At 40.5% G+C, this 17111-nt stretch overlaps 3 protein-coding genes across 3 annotated transcripts in view; 1 reads left to right on the top strand and 2 right to left on the bottom strand.

Moving 5' to 3' along the window:
* Window positions 1–360: 360 nt before the first annotated feature.
* Window positions 361–3759, bottom strand: rnf151 (ring finger protein 151). Its single transcript, XM_077559155.1, has 5 exons — window positions 3708–3759; window positions 3370–3495; window positions 2651–2820; window positions 2481–2577; window positions 361–952 (listed from the first exon to the last, which is right to left on the bottom strand). Exons 2-5 carry the CDS (start codon window positions 3400–3402, stop codon window positions 491–493), a joined length of 762 nt encoding a protein of 253 aa, XP_077415281.1. The 5' UTR covers window positions 3403–3495; window positions 3708–3759; the 3' UTR covers window positions 361–490.
* Window positions 3760–4055: 296 nt separating this feature from the next.
* Window positions 4056–6335, bottom strand: LOC144042773 (uncharacterized). Its single transcript, XM_077555727.1, has 5 exons — window positions 6062–6335; window positions 5922–5995; window positions 5873–5879; window positions 5776–5826; window positions 4056–5658 (listed from the first exon to the last, which is right to left on the bottom strand). The coding sequence occupies exons 1-5, from the start codon at window positions 6189–6191 to the stop codon at window positions 5432–5434; spliced, it is 489 nt and encodes a 162-aa protein (XP_077411853.1). The 5' UTR covers window positions 6192–6335; the 3' UTR covers window positions 4056–5431.
* tbl3 (transducin beta like 3) overlaps window positions 6298–17111 on the top strand; it is a 26974-nt gene continuing 16160 nt past the window's right edge. Inside the window, exons 1-14 of the mRNA XM_077559151.1 lie at window positions 6298–6471; window positions 6732–6783; window positions 6906–7001; window positions 7079–7126; window positions 7489–7630; window positions 7738–7822; window positions 7937–8107; window positions 8591–8666; window positions 8815–8911; window positions 8992–9212; window positions 11041–11182; window positions 12935–12993; window positions 13091–13197; window positions 15102–15237. Of these exons, the coding sequence (XP_077415277.1) occupies window positions 6440–6471; window positions 6732–6783; window positions 6906–7001; window positions 7079–7126; window positions 7489–7630; window positions 7738–7822; window positions 7937–8107; window positions 8591–8666; window positions 8815–8911; window positions 8992–9212; window positions 11041–11182; window positions 12935–12993; window positions 13091–13197; window positions 15102–15237 (1464 nt within the window). The 5' untranslated portion in view covers window positions 6298–6439. The remainder of the gene's footprint in view (window positions 6472–6731; window positions 6784–6905; window positions 7002–7078; window positions 7127–7488; window positions 7631–7737; window positions 7823–7936; window positions 8108–8590; window positions 8667–8814; window positions 8912–8991; window positions 9213–11040; window positions 11183–12934; window positions 12994–13090; window positions 13198–15101; window positions 15238–17111) is intronic.

Genomic DNA, 17111 nt, shown 5'->3' with positions numbered 1-17111 from the left:
GAAAGAAGATCTCGTAACACACTGCCTTGTAGTGGCAACCTTTCGCTACAACATCTTTACGAAGCTTCCAAAAGGGCACATTTTGTTTGTATTTTACTTGTGTAAATGTGTTAAAAATATATAATTATTTTACATATTTGATCTGGAGTGGCAGAGAAGTATGTTGATGTGGAAGTGGTTCAGGACATGTATGAGGACTGTAAAACAGTGGTGAAGTGTGGTGTAGGTGTGACGGAGGAGTTCAAAGTGGAGGTGGCACATATAATATTTGCATGTGCCCCCCCCCCCCAAAAAAAAAAAAATCAAATTCCATTAGTCCATAACCAATAAACAATATTTGTATGTTTATTAATCCTTGTTTTATTTACAATATAAATATCTAAAAACAGCACAAAATGTTACAAATTCACTCAATATAATGTGATGATAAACCTACCTGTATATTCCAACACACAACATCAATGAAATGAGCACATTCGTCCCTCAGCTATCAGCCGTCACTGCTAAATCTCGTCCCTGTGGATCGGGAGCTGCCTTCTCCCAAGTCCTCCTCCGCCTTGTGCAGCTCGTCCATCACCTGTAGACTTTCGCATATCAGCCCGATTTGCCTCTTCATGTGCGCCATGGTGTTCTGCATCCTCCTCATCTTCCTCTGCAGGGCGGCAGCGATGGCCCCATGGTTTCTGCTCTTGGCCTGGTACTGCAACTTGAGCTGCATGTAGCAGTTGTGCTGAGCCCGCGTACGGTGGGAGAGCACGGTACCACAGCCCATGTGGCACGGCTGGCGCCAATGCTCGCAGTGCCGAGCGTGGGTCTCCAAGTCGCGGCGGAGGAGCTGCGCCCGGCACCCAGGGTATGGGCAAGGGATGAGCTCAAACAAACAGTTCAAGCTGTGGCAGTATTGCTCAGAGAGGGCGAATGTTGCTGCGCAGCCACGGATCTCGTTCTTACACTGTCAAAGACATCACATGATTAAATAATTAAATTTTTTTTCCTTCAATAAATTTCTTCTTAACATAATATTTCTAGTTGGTTGTCACAATTTTCCATTTTTTCTGACTTCAAACACAATTTGTTGTTACAGACAATAAAATGCATTGCAGTTTTTTACATTTGGTTTTCACTGAGGAAAATATCATTCTATAACATTGTATTTTATAAAAATAGAATAATGACTTAATGTGAGGATACGCTGTTTGGAGAATGAACGATAGAATGTGAAAAATTCTGTGCGTCATGATTGATTCATTGCAGCTCCATCTGGTTTGTACAACGTGGCCACCGGGAGGCAGTATAATACAGTCATGAAGACACAAACAAAGAAGGCTTTCACAACTACTTGTACTTTCCTGTGTGACCTTGAACGAACCTTGACAAAAATCAACATTTACTACCTTCGCAAACACTCGCCAACGTTCGCCCTCTCAGTAGCCTGGTTTACATGGAGCCATGTATTCCGATTAGAAGGAATCCGAACGGCCAAACTGCTTCATACAAACACCTCAATCGGAATGAAAAGGCTGGATCTGAATTTCATTTGGAATCACAGGGGTGGTATATTCATTTCATCAATCCGAACGAGCGTCATGTATACACTTCATTCGTAATGGCGAGGCTGCATCCAGCATGCGCATGCTCTGTCTTGACGTAAATGCGTCTTGACGTCATCGTTTCCACCCACTAAAATGGCGGCGTCTCCCCAGAGCTTGCCTGCAAGGGCAAACTTGTTTTTAAGTACTTGAAACTTGTTATTTTATCAAGATGTTGCTTCAATAAAAGTGCTACTGTGCTGAATGACGAATGAATTCCATCTTTATAAATCACGTGATCGATGTTCGTGCGTCCTGCGACTGCCACGGGGCTGATCTGATTAAACGGGGGAGCATATAAACGGCAGATCGGAATGGATCACGTCACACGTAAACAGGTGACCAGAGATCTTCATTCGGAATAATTTCAATCGGAATGACTAAAAAGTATCCATGTAAACCCGGGGCTAATGTGATATGGCTTAAGTGACCCTTTAAACTGCAGTAATAAGTCGTTTTTCACACAAAGTTTGTGTAACACAGAATTATCACAAGTAATGATAACTACACAACAAAATCAGGATTATCTTCACAAATTTGTTATCTTTTTCTTTGGCATTGTTAATAATTTGGTGATGTCCAAAGAGTTGAAGTATGGCTGTCTACACAATATGGTGCTCAAAATGCTTTACAATGCGCGATGTTCAGTCTATGCCGCCTACACAATTGTTGTTTATGTACTATTGTGTATTGAATGGTATAAAGGATTACTTAAACTGACATATGGTATACGGTATAGAAACGTAATTTATGCAAGGTATTTTGTAACATCCATCGTAACACAGTGGAGAAAATAAATATACCTAATTTAAACAACTTTCTCTAGTTAGTTTATGAGTGAATTACAGTAAATATGTGATATACAGCCTACCGTCTCTTTATAATGCCTACCTTTATCTTCATGCGTCCTATGGATTTGCCGAGTTTAAACATGACAAAGATCATGCACGCGTTAATCGGCTTTCGGCAGCAAGGGCAAGTCTCCTGTCTAACAAGGACAAAGTAACAGTGACTCAATAGCTGCGTTGAAACATTTGAAAGTACTCCATGTTTGGTTGTACCTCTTGAGCCACTGTAAAATGCATTTCTTGCAGAAGATGTGGTGGCATGCAGCTCGAACCGGGCACCGCAGCACCCCCTGGCATATAGTGCAGATGACATCATAGTCTGGGGTGTCCACAAACTGTTCCACGTCATAGCCGCCGCTCTGCGATGACACGTCTGTATCCGTCTGGAGAGCGTCGACACAACAGATTTGGTATGGGGCAAGATTTGTCTCAAACTTATTCACACAAATAAATTCTGGATTTTCGCATGTGTTTTTGTATTGTTTATTTTTGCATTATCGCATTGAAAAACTGAATTTGAATTGTAAAATTTTACACTGAATTTATCAGTTTGGAATTGAAAGTACTGAAATTTGAAACCAAATGTAAGATTATTTAATTGGGCCTTAGGTTTCCCATCCCTTGTTGACATTAGAAATGTTAGTATAAAAGCTAGAGGGCAACATTTACTTTTCCATAAAGTCAGTTAGTTGACTGTCAAGTATCAGTGTTTTCCATTTCATTTAAGGACATGTACATTATACGTGTAGGAAATGACTGTCACATCATCCTCACTTGATTACAAGTGCCCCTTAAACAACAAATAATGCAGAAAATCACACAAACATGAGTGGCTGTATTCAGAAAGAGAATGAAATGAAATCGACTTTGTAACAGTGTTCATGATACACTGTTTTGTTTTAAATTAACTTAACTATTCAGTGTGTACTCACCATATTGTCGTTTCCACTCGGTTGTGTTTCCATCCCAGGAGAGCAACTTCACTCCGCATCGACCCACGTCACAGCGCTGCGTTCACACCCGTGTTATCATGACAAAACACGCATACGTGAACATTCCTGACACAACATGAGGGAGGAACCGTGTGAGCCCGTGCATACAAATGACAACAGTGAGCAGTCAATGGGAGGCGAACCAGGCCTTCATTGCAGCGCGTCCTTTCCTTGCTGATCTAGCAATTAAGAAATTTGTACGGGAAAGACGACCGTCATTTTGTGAGGTTTTTTCTTCTTCTTCATTTTGTGAGTTTAGGAAGGGCCAAATTACTCACCTGACTTTTAGTTACATATTCACAATGACACTCGAGGCGCATTAACAAAAAAAACGACCAATTAACTCAATGAGTGGCAGCCATTTTCAGACCCCCCTTTATCCTACCACGTAAAAATAAATGTATGAATGAATGAATAAATAAATAAATTTAAGTTACCTGAGACTGACTGTCTGGATCTTAAAAGACATAAAAAATAATAAGGGAAATACTCAATACAACTGAATAATGATGTGTTGAAGTAGTACCACTCGGATGTCGAAATTCTGTATGTTGCGATGCAAAAATGATTCTGAAACGTTGTAGTAATCGAACAAACAGGGCACCTGGCCCAAGGCATAAGCGAACTAAGAATAATAAGCTTTATTGTCATTGTCAAATACAACCAAATTTTGTTTAGTTGTATCTCAACAGCAGCAGCGAGTCACAATAAAATACATAATTAACCCGAAAAAAATAGTAATACAACAAACAAATAAATAAAAAATTGTAAAAGAGGCAATAAAGTGCAGATTCAGTTTGCATACTGTACATGTAATATTGTCCGTTGAGCTGGGGTATATGCTGATTAGGGGGGGTCACGATCCCGCAGCAATCTCTTCACAGCTATGGGGAAGAAACTGTTCTGCAGCTCTCATGACTACCGGAGGGGAAGTTGGAGCCGGCTTGAGTAGATCTCCTCCGGGACATCTAACCACTGCCATTTCTAAAAAGACTTGCTGGCAACAACTCAACAAGAAGACACTTGATGTAAGTTCTCACACTTCTTAGTAGATGAGGGAACGGTACAATGGCAAGACAACGTGAAATGCACAAGCACACCCAATACAGTTATTTTCAGAATCATGTTGTTTATGGCAGTGTTTCCCAACCCTAGAACTTGGGGCACACTATCCAGCCTGTTTTCCATGTCTCCTTAGTCCAACGCAGGTGAGGATCATTATCAGGCTTCTCTAGAGCTTGCTGGTGAACTGTCATTGTAATCAGCTGTGTTGGACGAGGGAGACATGGAGAATAGGCTGGATAGTTTGCCCCGAGGACCAGGGTTGAAAAACACTGGTGTATGGAGTTACTTGAGCACGCTTCATCAATTCATAGTAAACATTGTGTCTGCCCGTGATAATTTGTACAAATTGTACCCATGACAAACTGTACTTAAGTATTTGAGGTTGCAAGCTGTAAAATATGTGGACCAATTTACTGGACAACCAAACACAACTCCGGTCCTCGAAAGCCCCTAACCAGCCTGTTTTCCATGTTTCTCTCCACTAACACATCTGATTCATGATCAGGCTTATGCAAAGCTAGCTGGTGAGGTTTTAATTGGATTCAGCTGCGCACAAATTAGCGCAGACAAAATATGGCATACAGTAGTTCTGTACACCTGAATATTTTGAGATGTTGAATTTTATTACGCTAAAAGAATTCAGTGTTAGAAATTCAAATTAAAACTCAGATGGCAGATTTACTTCCATAAGAGTTAACAATGTTTAAAAACAAAGAAGAGAAAACCAAAGTATATTGCAAAAAGTATTTTAAAAAAACAACAACAACATACATTGCAACGTTACACATTAACAGAAAAACAGAAAAGGAAAGTTTCATGACAAAAACGAGAATCCGAAGAGGTCCGCTAACTACTAACAAAGTCTGGTGCTTTCCCTGCAAACATTGTTCATCACCCAGACATTTGTTCAAATCGCTCCAAATTTACCTTTAGATGGCTATATGGCTTCATAAATTAATTTATGAATTTCAAATTTGATACGTTCCTTCTGCTGGGGTGGCAACCGTTGCAGAGAAGGAACCAGGCTACTAAGAAACAGCTCATCCCTTGAGGCTATCGGGGCTGGAGCAGAGGAGGCATGCCGCTTCAAATGAAGAAAGAGTTGCTCCTGTATCTTCATATCCTTCTCACACACTGCAGCTCTGCTTTTATGTCTCTTCTTTCCTGTATAAAATGGAAACAACATTTGTGATACAAATCAGTTTGTAAAGCTTTCATATTTTAAAATCAGAGCACAAAGTATGGGATACAGTAGTTCTGTAGTCATGGAGAAAAACATACCATTCTCTGAATCCTCTTTTTCTTGTGGCATTACTGCTGCTGCTTCATCTTCTGCGGTCACAATTTCGTCACCCCATTGCTCCACGTTGCCACTCGCCTCTCTCCTGGTCACGAAGGGATCAAGAAAAGATAGGGCCCGAGTGTACATCCACTTGTTCCTTCTTGCTTTGCTTTAGGTAAGTGTCTCTTAGGCTCTTCCATTTTCTGCGGCTTTTCTCCACTAAAAAGTATTAACATCGCAGGTAGTCAAGTCAGACAATCAGTGTGTTGACATAAAGATACTTACCAGATATGCCAACTTCCTTGCTCACCGTGATCCAGGCCAACTTTCTTTTCGCAATGTCCCTATAATGGCAGCAGGAGGTATCATAAAGTTCCGGGTGCTCAGAAACAGCGGCGATGATTTTACTCTCCATTATAACCCCTTACAACTCCACCACGATCTTGGTTTTGAGGCCAGGGGCTGTCGCGCAATATGACGTATTACCATTCCGACCCAATCAGTAGCGTGTCATCTGATGACGTAAAATCCTTACGACTCACCTATCAACATGCGGCAACTGGAGGATGTGTTTGCTGGAGCCAACGTGCGGATTACCAAATCCTCAATTTAAGTGACCGTAATCGACAAAGGATAACAGTTAAAGTTTGTGTTGCAAACATCATGGCGAATACCAATTTTCACTTCAAAACAAAGTAAGTCTGAGTCCCATCGCACGATTCGGTGACTGAAGTCGATGAGCCAAGCTAAGCTAATCGTAGCAACAACTCAAACTGTTCGTCAACAAATTTATCACATTTTGGGCTCCAGGTGGCGGAGTGCTACCGTCACTTGCCTAGGATGCAGGTTGGCTCGCTTCCCTGCCTGGGAGTCCATGTGTGAACGTGTTTGTATGAGTGCAAAAAAAAATACGTAATTTTTTTAATAAAATTGTATTATTTTTTTTTTTTTACAGTTATGCTGTTTCTAGTAAGATCGAGCCTTTCTACAAAGGAGGAAAATTGCAGGTAAACTTAAAAAAAAATCTGAATGTCAACATTTACCTAAGAGAAGGATAAACATACACATTTACAATCAGATTCAGTCAAAGCAGCAAATCACTCCTTTAACCTTTTAATTTCTTTGACAGATCAGCAAAGATGAAAAATACATCTTTTGCACGTGTTGCACTCGTGTCAATGTTTTGGAAATCAGCACAGGGAAGATCGTCCACAGCATTGAGCATGTAAGGCAGCACACCCTAGCAGTGACAGTGCAGTGAGCTGACATTTGCTTTTTCTGACTTCTGCCATATTTGTGCAGGATGATCAAGAGGACATCACATCATTTGCGCTAAGCTGCGATGACGAGGTATGGTTGCATGCTTTTTGTGTCGTCAATCTTGAACAAACGCAATGTGTTTTCCTGTGTAGAGGTATTCACTGGCTGTGTCCGAATGTGCATCCTAAATAGTGCCCTACTGAGGGGTCACGCCATTTTGTAGTGGCGTTTGAATGTCCAGGGAGTGAAAATGTAGGGCACTCAAAATTACCCACAATGCACTCAAACGGGTCGATATAGACCACAATGCATTGCAAGTAGGAAAAATCGCCAAACAGAATGAGGGCACTATATATTAGGCCACTATATACTGCGTGGCTATGTAGTGAACGAGGGGTAAGGGGATAAGGGTGGACATTCGGACACAGCCACTGTTTTGCGTCCTTCCGCAGATGCTGGTAACAGCCAGCAGAGCGCTCCTGCTGAAGCAGTGGGACTGGAGGGAAGCGCAGTGTACGCGCTCCTGGAAGGCCATACATACCGTTCCAATAGCCAGCATGACTTTTGACTGCACCTCCACACTTTTGGCCACAGGTCAGCGTTAAGAATAAGCACCTGTTATTTCCGTGTTGCACTCATTTACCTGTTTGAATGGGATTGCCTGGTTTACATACTGTAGCGTGTCCTATTTTTGCGTTTAGGCGGCTGTGACGGCACTATCAAGCTCTGGGATGTGGTGAAGCAATACTGCACCCATAACCTTAAAGGCTCTTCTGGTGTTGTACAGTGAGTGTGAAATACTGTTTTAGTAACTGTTTTACTGACCTTTCCATAAATGAATGTCACACAAAATCCAGCCAATAAGGCTTTGACTCATCAACATCAATCATATGTGTGCAGCCTGGTCGAGTTCCATCCAGATATTGACCGTCTGCAGCTCTTTTCATCCTCTCTGGACTGCGGCATCCGACTTTGGGATCTGCACACCAGCCAGTGTGTGTGCGTGCTTCAGAGCCACTACAGCGCCGTCACTTCCCTCAGCTTCGGTCCTGACGGTGACACCATGGTCAGGTACAAATGTTGAATGTGTAGAAATTCACACCCCACTCACTCACATGCATTGCCAGTTCTTCCACGGCATGACTCGGCTAGTAAAATTGTTTATTCAAAGCAGCTTCAGGGTAAACAGTTGTTTTTTTAAAGTAAGAAAATTAGATTAAAGCTGTCGAGGTTAGTATTTGTCCAAGTTCGTTAAAGTTGAGTATTTATGGAAATTTATTTTATCAAGTAAGAATACAGCAACCCACAAATGTTTTTATTTATTACTAGATTTTCCAGTTGGTTGTGAAATTCAATTATTAAAGAACTGGATTTAAAATAATTATTTAGGTCTGCTTATAATGCTTGCTCTACATTAGGATGCTCCCGACCTGAGCTTGAAGACATTTTCTTGAAATGGACCTCTTTAACTTTTGATTGAAATGCCATCTATTTCCTGCCTTGTTTTGTAATGTCACTCAAGTTTTTGTGTTGTCCGCATTTTATTTTATGTAGTTCAGGTAGAGATAAGATCTGCACAGTGTGGGATCTAAAGAGCCGAACAGCTAAGAGAACTGTACCCGTCTATGAGGTAAGACTGCAGCAGTTATTTGTATGTTAGGAAAAAAAATAATAATTCTCCATAGATGGCCCAGCCCTACATTATGTCTTGGTTGATCTCAAAATGACATCTTATACTGCAGCTTCATGACTTCAATGTGTGTTACCTTTGCGTGCAGGCTGTGGAGGGAGTTGTGATTCTGCCTGTGAAAAAAGACCTCTCTCAAATAGGGGTCCAGAACAGAGACTTGCATTTCATCACAGCTGGCAGCAAAGGTGCAGCTTCAACCCGGTCCCAAATGTCCTAAAAATGTTTTCCTACCGTTACATCAAAACTCTGCAACTCTCCCATGCAGGACTGCTCAGAGTATGGGAGGCAAGCACGGCCCGCTGTGTCTACAACCAGGCCCTCCCGTCCACCCTCGGCCCTTCCTCAGAGGATGACAAGGAGTCAGATGACAACCCCCGCAGTCTAACATGCTTGTTTCACCTGCCCGCCTCCGCCAGGCTGGCCACGGTAACTGCGGAGCACAATATTGTGCTCTACCAGCTGCCTGATCTCAGCACACTGCAACAGGTGAGCCATACATGACATGCATCTGGTTACTCAAGTTCATCAATAGAGATCCTGACGTCACGTGACTTTCTCTGAACACGCCCCCCTGCGGCAGGAAATTATTGGCGCAGCGTTAATGGGCTACAATGGCGTGGAAGGCAAAAACTAGCGTTTGTCAACTTTCCGCCCAAGAACATTGACAGTCACTTTGATAAAAAAGGACATGATATACATGTGCGAGGTGGACATGTTGGATTGCCGATGAAGTGTCAGGAGGTTGTTGTTTTTTCAACTTGGCGGCGCTGCTAACGGGGAATTCTGTTGCTGGTGAGTGCTTCCAAATCTGATCGTACAAAGAATTTACAAGTTTGTACAATCCGGATTTATTTCCCTTTTACGGGTGGTCAAATTGCCATCGAAGTTGGCAGTTTCACACACGTCTTGGCAGTGTTATTTATGTACGTTAGCAACTTAGCAGCTGCTAAATCGGCCGCGGCCGCCGTCATTTATACCGTAAAAAGTCTACTTTATGGTGTTGGTCAGTTATTAAATTCAGCTGTGTAATGCTGGAGCAGCACAAATGAACGAAACAGATTATTCCCCCCACATTTTGTGTGGTACCAGTTTGCATCTGCTGATTTAGCCACCATGTACAAAGTGCAACATTGGCTACGCTTTGGTTACTCTTTTGGTAGGCTGGATCTTTTTTTTTTTGCCTCTTCTCGTTGTGGCAACTGGTCCACAACAGCTGTCAATTATTGTTAAAGTGTGGCGTTTGCCGTTTACTCAAAGTGGCAGATGCGTTTTCTATTCTACCTAAATGGTTGCACATTTTGGGATGCGTGACGTCAATGTCAGGATCTATATTAGAGCAAAAACACACAAATGGTGAACAAATTCAGCCTTTAAGACTATAATGTTGAAGATATTAATTTAATAGGTCCAGGGAGTGAGTGTTTGCTTTCGAACAAGTTTGTTGTTTGTGGTGTACTAGTCGCACTACCCTAACTCATTTCTTGAAACGGTTGTTAAAATAAGACCCCCAGTGATTTTAAATGATATCATACAGCAGATATAAAAAGTCTGCACATCCCTATTAGGACTGGGGAATATATATCGAAAAAATATCCATAAATAGTGATATTGGCCCATGCAATAATTATTCCCTATTCATATGCCAGGTTTTTGTTAACACATTTCCCCCTTTTTTAAGTTTTTTTTTTTGTTTGTTGTAGACTGATAGTACTACCAAGAGTGAAATTTTAGTTGATCACCATATCATACCTGCATTTTAGCGTGGTGGCAGCATCGTGCGTTTGATGACCTGTCTTTCTTCAGCCAAACTGGGCCTTAAACAAGGTGGAGGGAATTATGTGCGTTTCAAAATACCAGAAACTACAAAAAAAATACCAGAAAATACTCCAAGAAAGCAAACAAATATCAGGAAAAGCCTATTAGAACATTTGAACTTTATTTGGAGTTAATCATTTTAATTGGTGCAAGGTCTTTGCTGACGACCTCATTAATGGTAGAATGTTTTTTTTTTTTTTTTTTAATAAATCATTTAACCTGGCTATTTAACAAGGCTGGCTGTGGAGATTTATCCACTGCACCCAAAATTAGAACGGTAGCTGAGGTGTACCATTCTGTTCAAATGTATTCTTGGTGAATATATCAATGTTGGTGAATTTATTCTTTGCTTGTTTAGAGATTGTATGGACTTAAACAATCTTAAAAGTACAAGTCATTGCCACTATCACCAACTGACACCTTTTGCATAACTGTATTTGGTAACACAAGTCATAAACACCAAGACATCCACTTCGCTGACATGAGTTCTTTCCTACAGTTTGTGGGTTACAGTGACGAGGTGCTGGACGTGAAATTTCTGGGTCAAAACGATAGCCACATTGTGGTGGCGACCAACAGCTGCCAGCTCAAAGTGTTTGAGCTGCTAACCAACACCTGCCAGATCCTCTACGGGCACTCAGGTGAGTTGCCAGCAGGTGGCAGTGTGTGCGTGTACATTGAGATGCAGTAAACACGAACTACTGTACTGAACCGTACATTTAGGTACATGCATTATAATTGTACGCATCAGAATAAAAAATAAATAAATAAAATGGCACTAGGATTTATTCAATAACCTTGATGTCTAGCTTCACAGCTCACCTACTTTGAGTTTGGCCATGTGACGTTCACAAGCTGAGCTGTCATTGCTCGTTACTTGAGGCCTGAGCAACTGTGATGGTATTTTTAGTCGACAGCAAGTGGCAAAATGGTTGCCCCCTGTGGTGGATTAAAAAAAAAAAGATGCCTTTTTAGCTTAATTCGTATTTCACAAACACAGTATTAATCAGAAATACCGTGTTTAGATCTGCATAGAATATATTATTCATGTAAAGATTTTTTTTGCCTTAACTTGCACTTTTGTCCTGACTAGTAAGACAATTCCGCCCCAAGGTTAGAATAAAAAAAAAAAAATGAAATCAAATAAAAATATGAGGTAGGTAACTTAAACTTTAATTTTACATAACCAACAAAAAATGAAATTAATCATAGCAAAAATGTCCTTCGTTTTTGTCTTTGACGGGGAATTTCATACACTTGGGCAAAATTGTTGGTACCCATCTGTTAATGGAAGAAAAACCCACTGTGTTCACAGAAATAGATTGAACCTGCTAAAAGTAATAACACACAAATAATGAAAATTAACCAATTAAAATCAGGCATTCCTTTTGCAATTGTGATTGAACAGAGTTATTGAAAAAACAAACTCATGAAACATGCCTGGACAAAAATGATGGTATCCCGAGGAGAAGACTGAAAATAATTTGACCATTGGAACATGTAATTAGTCAGTTGGCTTTTTGTTTTTAAAGGACAACAAGTGCTAGCATTAGCTTCGTGCTAGCAACACTTGCTGCTCTCTGTACAACAGAGCTTATTGGGCCCCCTACAGGCCAAATCGTGTATTACAACCATTGTCAAAAGAGTATTAAAAACATCGTACCTGTATATTACTTAAAAAAGAACAGACAATCACAATTCCATTAAAACTTCTTTTTTTTAAATTCACAACAGTCATATAGTAGTCACAGTGCTGTTTGGTGACATGGTGTGCACCAACTAAACATGGCCCAGAGGAATCGAAGGAGAGAGTTGTCGCAAGGGCGATTTTTAAATGTATTTATTTTTTACTTAAACAGCCGTACCATACGGCTCTACGGAACAAGGAAAGTTTAACAGCCATGAGTTTGTTTATTGGCTGTGCGTACAGTACTGTATATCTTAGAAGCCACATTATCGAGCAGTGGCTTTGAAATAAATGGTTGCTCTTCTCAATCGCTTCTTACTTATGAGTTGTGAGTATGGTCCGAAATGAATTCAACTCCAATATCTTAAACTTTTAGTCACATGAACATTGAAGTGCAAATTGAGTATCCATTTCCTGTTCGTCTTATGTAATCGTAAGGATAGTTCTGTAGTCGAAACGTGATGCAACAAGGAATATCTCCTGAGGGCGAGAATATGCCACTTGGTTTTCATAGGGACCTCTAAAGATGCCACTTACGTGGGCTGGAACCCCAGGGTGTTTTCCCTATTAAAAAAAAGGGGGCGTGCTTGCTCATTTATGTAATCTCGCTCGTAAGAATGAGTGAAGACAATGCTGTGATGATTGATTAGTGAATGAGCATGTTGAAGGAATGTTCTCCTTCTCTGTCACCTTTCCTCCATTACAGATACGGTCCTGTCGTTGGACGTGTTCAAAAAAGGCTTTGTCTTTGCAAGTTGCGCAAAGGTGAGCACGCGCCTGTGCCTGGCACGATGGCACGTTTCCAGCAAGTCATGTCCTCGGTAGTAAGAAGTCACTGTTGTGTGGTGTCTCCATTCCGCAGGACAGATCAGTGCGTGTGTGGCTTATGGACTCTGACAGCGGCCATGTCCGCTGCGTGGCCTACGGCTCCAGCCACACTAACGCTGTGGGTTCCATTTGCTGTTCCAGGTAACAGCCCCATTACATGTTGTGTTCTAAAATATTATGCCTGATGGATAAATTCAGCATTTGTCTTTTAAATGTGATCGGTATAAAGCAGGCGTATGAAACCCGCGGCCCGGGGGCAAAATGATATATATTGTTTTTTATTCTTATTTTTAACATCACTTATGGCAGTGGTTCTTAACCTGGGTTGGATTGATGATACGCCTCACTTGGCCATCATTGGCTGCAGGTCATGTGATTTCTTTTATTAGCGTTATTTATCCCTTCATACTATGTCGAGGGGAAAAAAAGAAAGTGGTCCGATGAATATGTGCAATATGAATTCACATGTACAGTATAACGGAACGTATGGTGTTCCACAGGGTTCAATTCTGGGGCCTCTGCTTCTTTATTTCATTGTATCTGCTGCCCCTGGGTGCCATCACACTTTCTTTAGTGACTTATCAGTCTTTCTTTCATCTAATTTGGGGTAATTTTTGCCACTCTTCCTTGCAAAATGCAGCCAGTTGAGAGAGGTTGGATGGGCGTCTAGCGTAAACCTCCCGCTTCAGGTCCCGCCACAGTATTTTGAAAGCATTTAAGTCAGGATTTTGACTGGGCACATCCAGAACATGAATCTTTATTAAGTTTTATTATTAAGTAATTAAGTTTTGACTACACAATTGAGAAAAAAAGGGGAAAAAAGAACAATGCATTGAAATTTCATATAAAATGTAATGGTTCAGATTGAATAACAATATCAGGTTGAAACAATTGGAAAATCCAAATTGCTCAAGAGGTTCACAAACGTTTGAGCTGCACTGTAGCTATGGAGCCTTTTCTGCTCAATGCGGATGAAGGTCTAATCTATTCAAAATGGAGCCAGCTCTTGGATGCCCGCCCACCTAGCCCATGTGAAAATGTGTGACCTTATCTCTTTGACTGCCAGACGTTTTCAGAAACGGGTTGTCGCCAGTGCCAGCCGATTTTAATCATTTTGACTGATCTTTCAAGGTCCATAGAAAATGATGTGTTTGGACTATGGAAACACACATACTACCAAATGAAAGATTGGACTCTCATCTTTCATCAGAAAAAAAAAGTTTGTTTCTACCTTATTCCGTTTTTCAGTAATCAACAATAGAAAATAGTTAGTTTCACCTCTGTTTTGAAACAAACGTCTTTTAACGTCTTTGGCACTCCTCCATCGGATTTTACTAAACGTTATTTAACGTTTTTGGCAGTCAAAGAGTTAAGGTCTTATCTGGTTTCAACTGGATAAGTGCGTTACAGTGCAGATAGATGGGAATGTCACGGGTCACAGCGACCCAACGGCCTAGCTCAAGTCACCTATCTAATCATTTAGAGGCCTAATCTCCCTTCCTTAAACTGCTGGAAATGGGGAATACCATAACACAATGCCCCCCCCACCCCCAAATTTTTTCATTTCAAAATGAAGAGAGCTGCTCCCTGTTCATTTTGTGGGGGTTGGGGTTCATTTTTGATTAAAGAAGGGTTTCAGCGAATGTGCCCTTAATCACACAAGAGTCTCAAAGACATTCACACACCCACAGTTGACAAATATTAACGACATCCCCTGATCTTAAGGGCAAGGAAAAACTCAACAAGAAAAACAAAAAAACAACTGGGGAAAAATTTGTCGTAGATAAACTGTCTTTCATAATTTAGGCTTCAGTTGACTTTTTTTCTTAGTACCCTGTAATGCATAATAGATCTGATATTGTTTGTTGTAAAAATGTCAAATGAATTGCCGATTTGTTGAAAAAACATTTGAAAAGGACCTTGAAAAAAAAATAATTGCAAATTGAATTACAATTGCAATTTTGAGAGGGGGAAAAAATCTCACAGATTCCAAAACGACATGTTTTAAATCTTTCAGAAATCAATGCGTGTTTGTGTGTGTGCAGGTTGAAAACATCCTTCTTGGTATCCGGCAGTCAGGACTGTACAGTAAAGGTGTGGGATCTCCCTGCAGACTTCTCTGCCGCCGGCACAGACATGCATCAGCTGGCTGCCCGTGCCGCAGAGAAGGCACACGATAAGGTATGCTGGCAACGCTCAACAAGAAGAGAAAGGAGACAACAAACAAAGGCTCAATTATAATCAGATTATTTATTTAATTGTTGGGCGCGTGGTTATATTGATGCACGGACCACATTGAGTTAGAATCAGCATCATTTTTAATAATCGAGTAATCGTTCGGAGCCATTTTTTATTTAAAATAGTCCCAATCCTCTGATTTCAGCATATCAACACTATAGTAATTGTTCACTTAATTGTGTAGTCCTTCACGAAAGAAGAATGATTATCTTCTGTTTTTAATCAAAAGAAGACTTTTTGACTTTGGAAAACAATGACCAAATCGGTAACAAAGTAGAACATTAATCCCCCTTTTTCTAATCACTATACGGGTACGAAGTATGAAATAAACACCAATCACTGGTTAATAAACAGTAATCAGGAAAAAATAATGCTTTTCTAGTAACTTTAATTTAAATTTAAAATGAATCAGATTAGTCGATGAATCAATTGAATAATCGATGAATTGATTCTAAAAATATTCGATAGTGACAGCACTAAAGTAGTGTGTGCTATTTTCTTTGTGGTGCAGTAAGTGTACTGCTAAAAATCTGGCATTTGAACAAGGGTGTTTAGACAGAAGAGTAATTTAGGAGTTTGTTTAAAGCTAAGCTAGCAATCCCAAGTCAAACCTGCTCACAACAGTGGATTTCTCTTTAAAATGAAAGCACAATAGCTAATATGAAATATGCCAACTGTAAAATCATTTGGAGGTAGAAAATAAATAATTGCGGCATTACCAGTACTATACGTCTAATAGGAAATCTATTTGTTCTGGCCAAATTTTATCAGACATTGTATTGAAATGCCCACCTGCTGACGTTTCATCATCAGCCACAGTGAGAATGCGTGGAAAAAAGGGCGTTGCATTCTCACTGGATTAATATTTGAAATGCTACAAGAATGAGTCAGAAGTGAGAATACTATTCTTGACACTCAACAGAGCGGCGTCATTTGTCTCCTCTGGCTTAGCTTTTATCCCCCCCCCCACCACACACACCCACACACACACACACACTCACACACACACACTCTCTCAAGAGGAAGTTGATATTAAATTTCTTTGAAATTCTGGTGTACCATTCTCCTGTTTCTGGAGGCTGTGTGGGTGGGTGGGTGTTGTTTGATTTTTGAAAACACCTTCATGACACGGAATCTTGTTTGGTGACCTTGCCAAGTTCATTCCTTTTCAGACGTCTACAGTCAGTATTGCAGGGGAGACCAGAAAAGAATGTAACAGGTCGAACAATTGAATGATGACTATATTTAGCTGTTGTACAACATCATGACTTGAAAAGTGCATCATATAGACCAGTGGTTCTTAACCTTGCTGGAGGTACTGTATGTCACCAGTTTCCTATGCGTATTCACCAAACTTTTTTTTTTTTCTAATTTGAAAAGATTTTTGTTTTCAAATGCAAGACAAAGGTAACTGATTAACTGGTGTATGAAATGAAGAGGGAGAGTAGCCTTTTTGTATTGAATCTCTCTCCACCTCAAATTCAAAAAGCGTTTTCTTCTTGTATTCCCCATCTCCATGCAGCTTAAGGAAGTGTTCCTTTTATTTTTGCTAAATAGCTAGTTGCGACGGACTAAAATTACTCAACTTGGTATTACAAATCATACAGTTAGGACGCTGATCATCATTCAACTCAACTCTACAAGTATATACAGCACTTTAAGACAACCACCGCTCTTAAAAAAAAAAATGGAACTCAGAGGCACCAGATACAATGTAAACAGCACAGGCCCCAGAATTGAACCCAGGCTGCGGAACACCATACATTCCATTATGCATGTGGGAATTCATATTGCACATTTTGGGCCAACCACTTTTT

The sequence above is a fragment of the Vanacampus margaritifer genome, chromosome 2 (assembly GCF_051991255.1).
Source record: "Vanacampus margaritifer isolate UIUO_Vmar chromosome 2, RoL_Vmar_1.0, whole genome shotgun sequence".
NCBI classification, from domain to species: Eukaryota; Metazoa; Chordata; class Actinopteri; order Syngnathiformes; family Syngnathidae; genus Vanacampus; species Vanacampus margaritifer.
The sequence above is the reverse complement of the archived record's forward strand: the minus strand, read 5'-3'. Positions and strand labels throughout refer to the sequence as shown.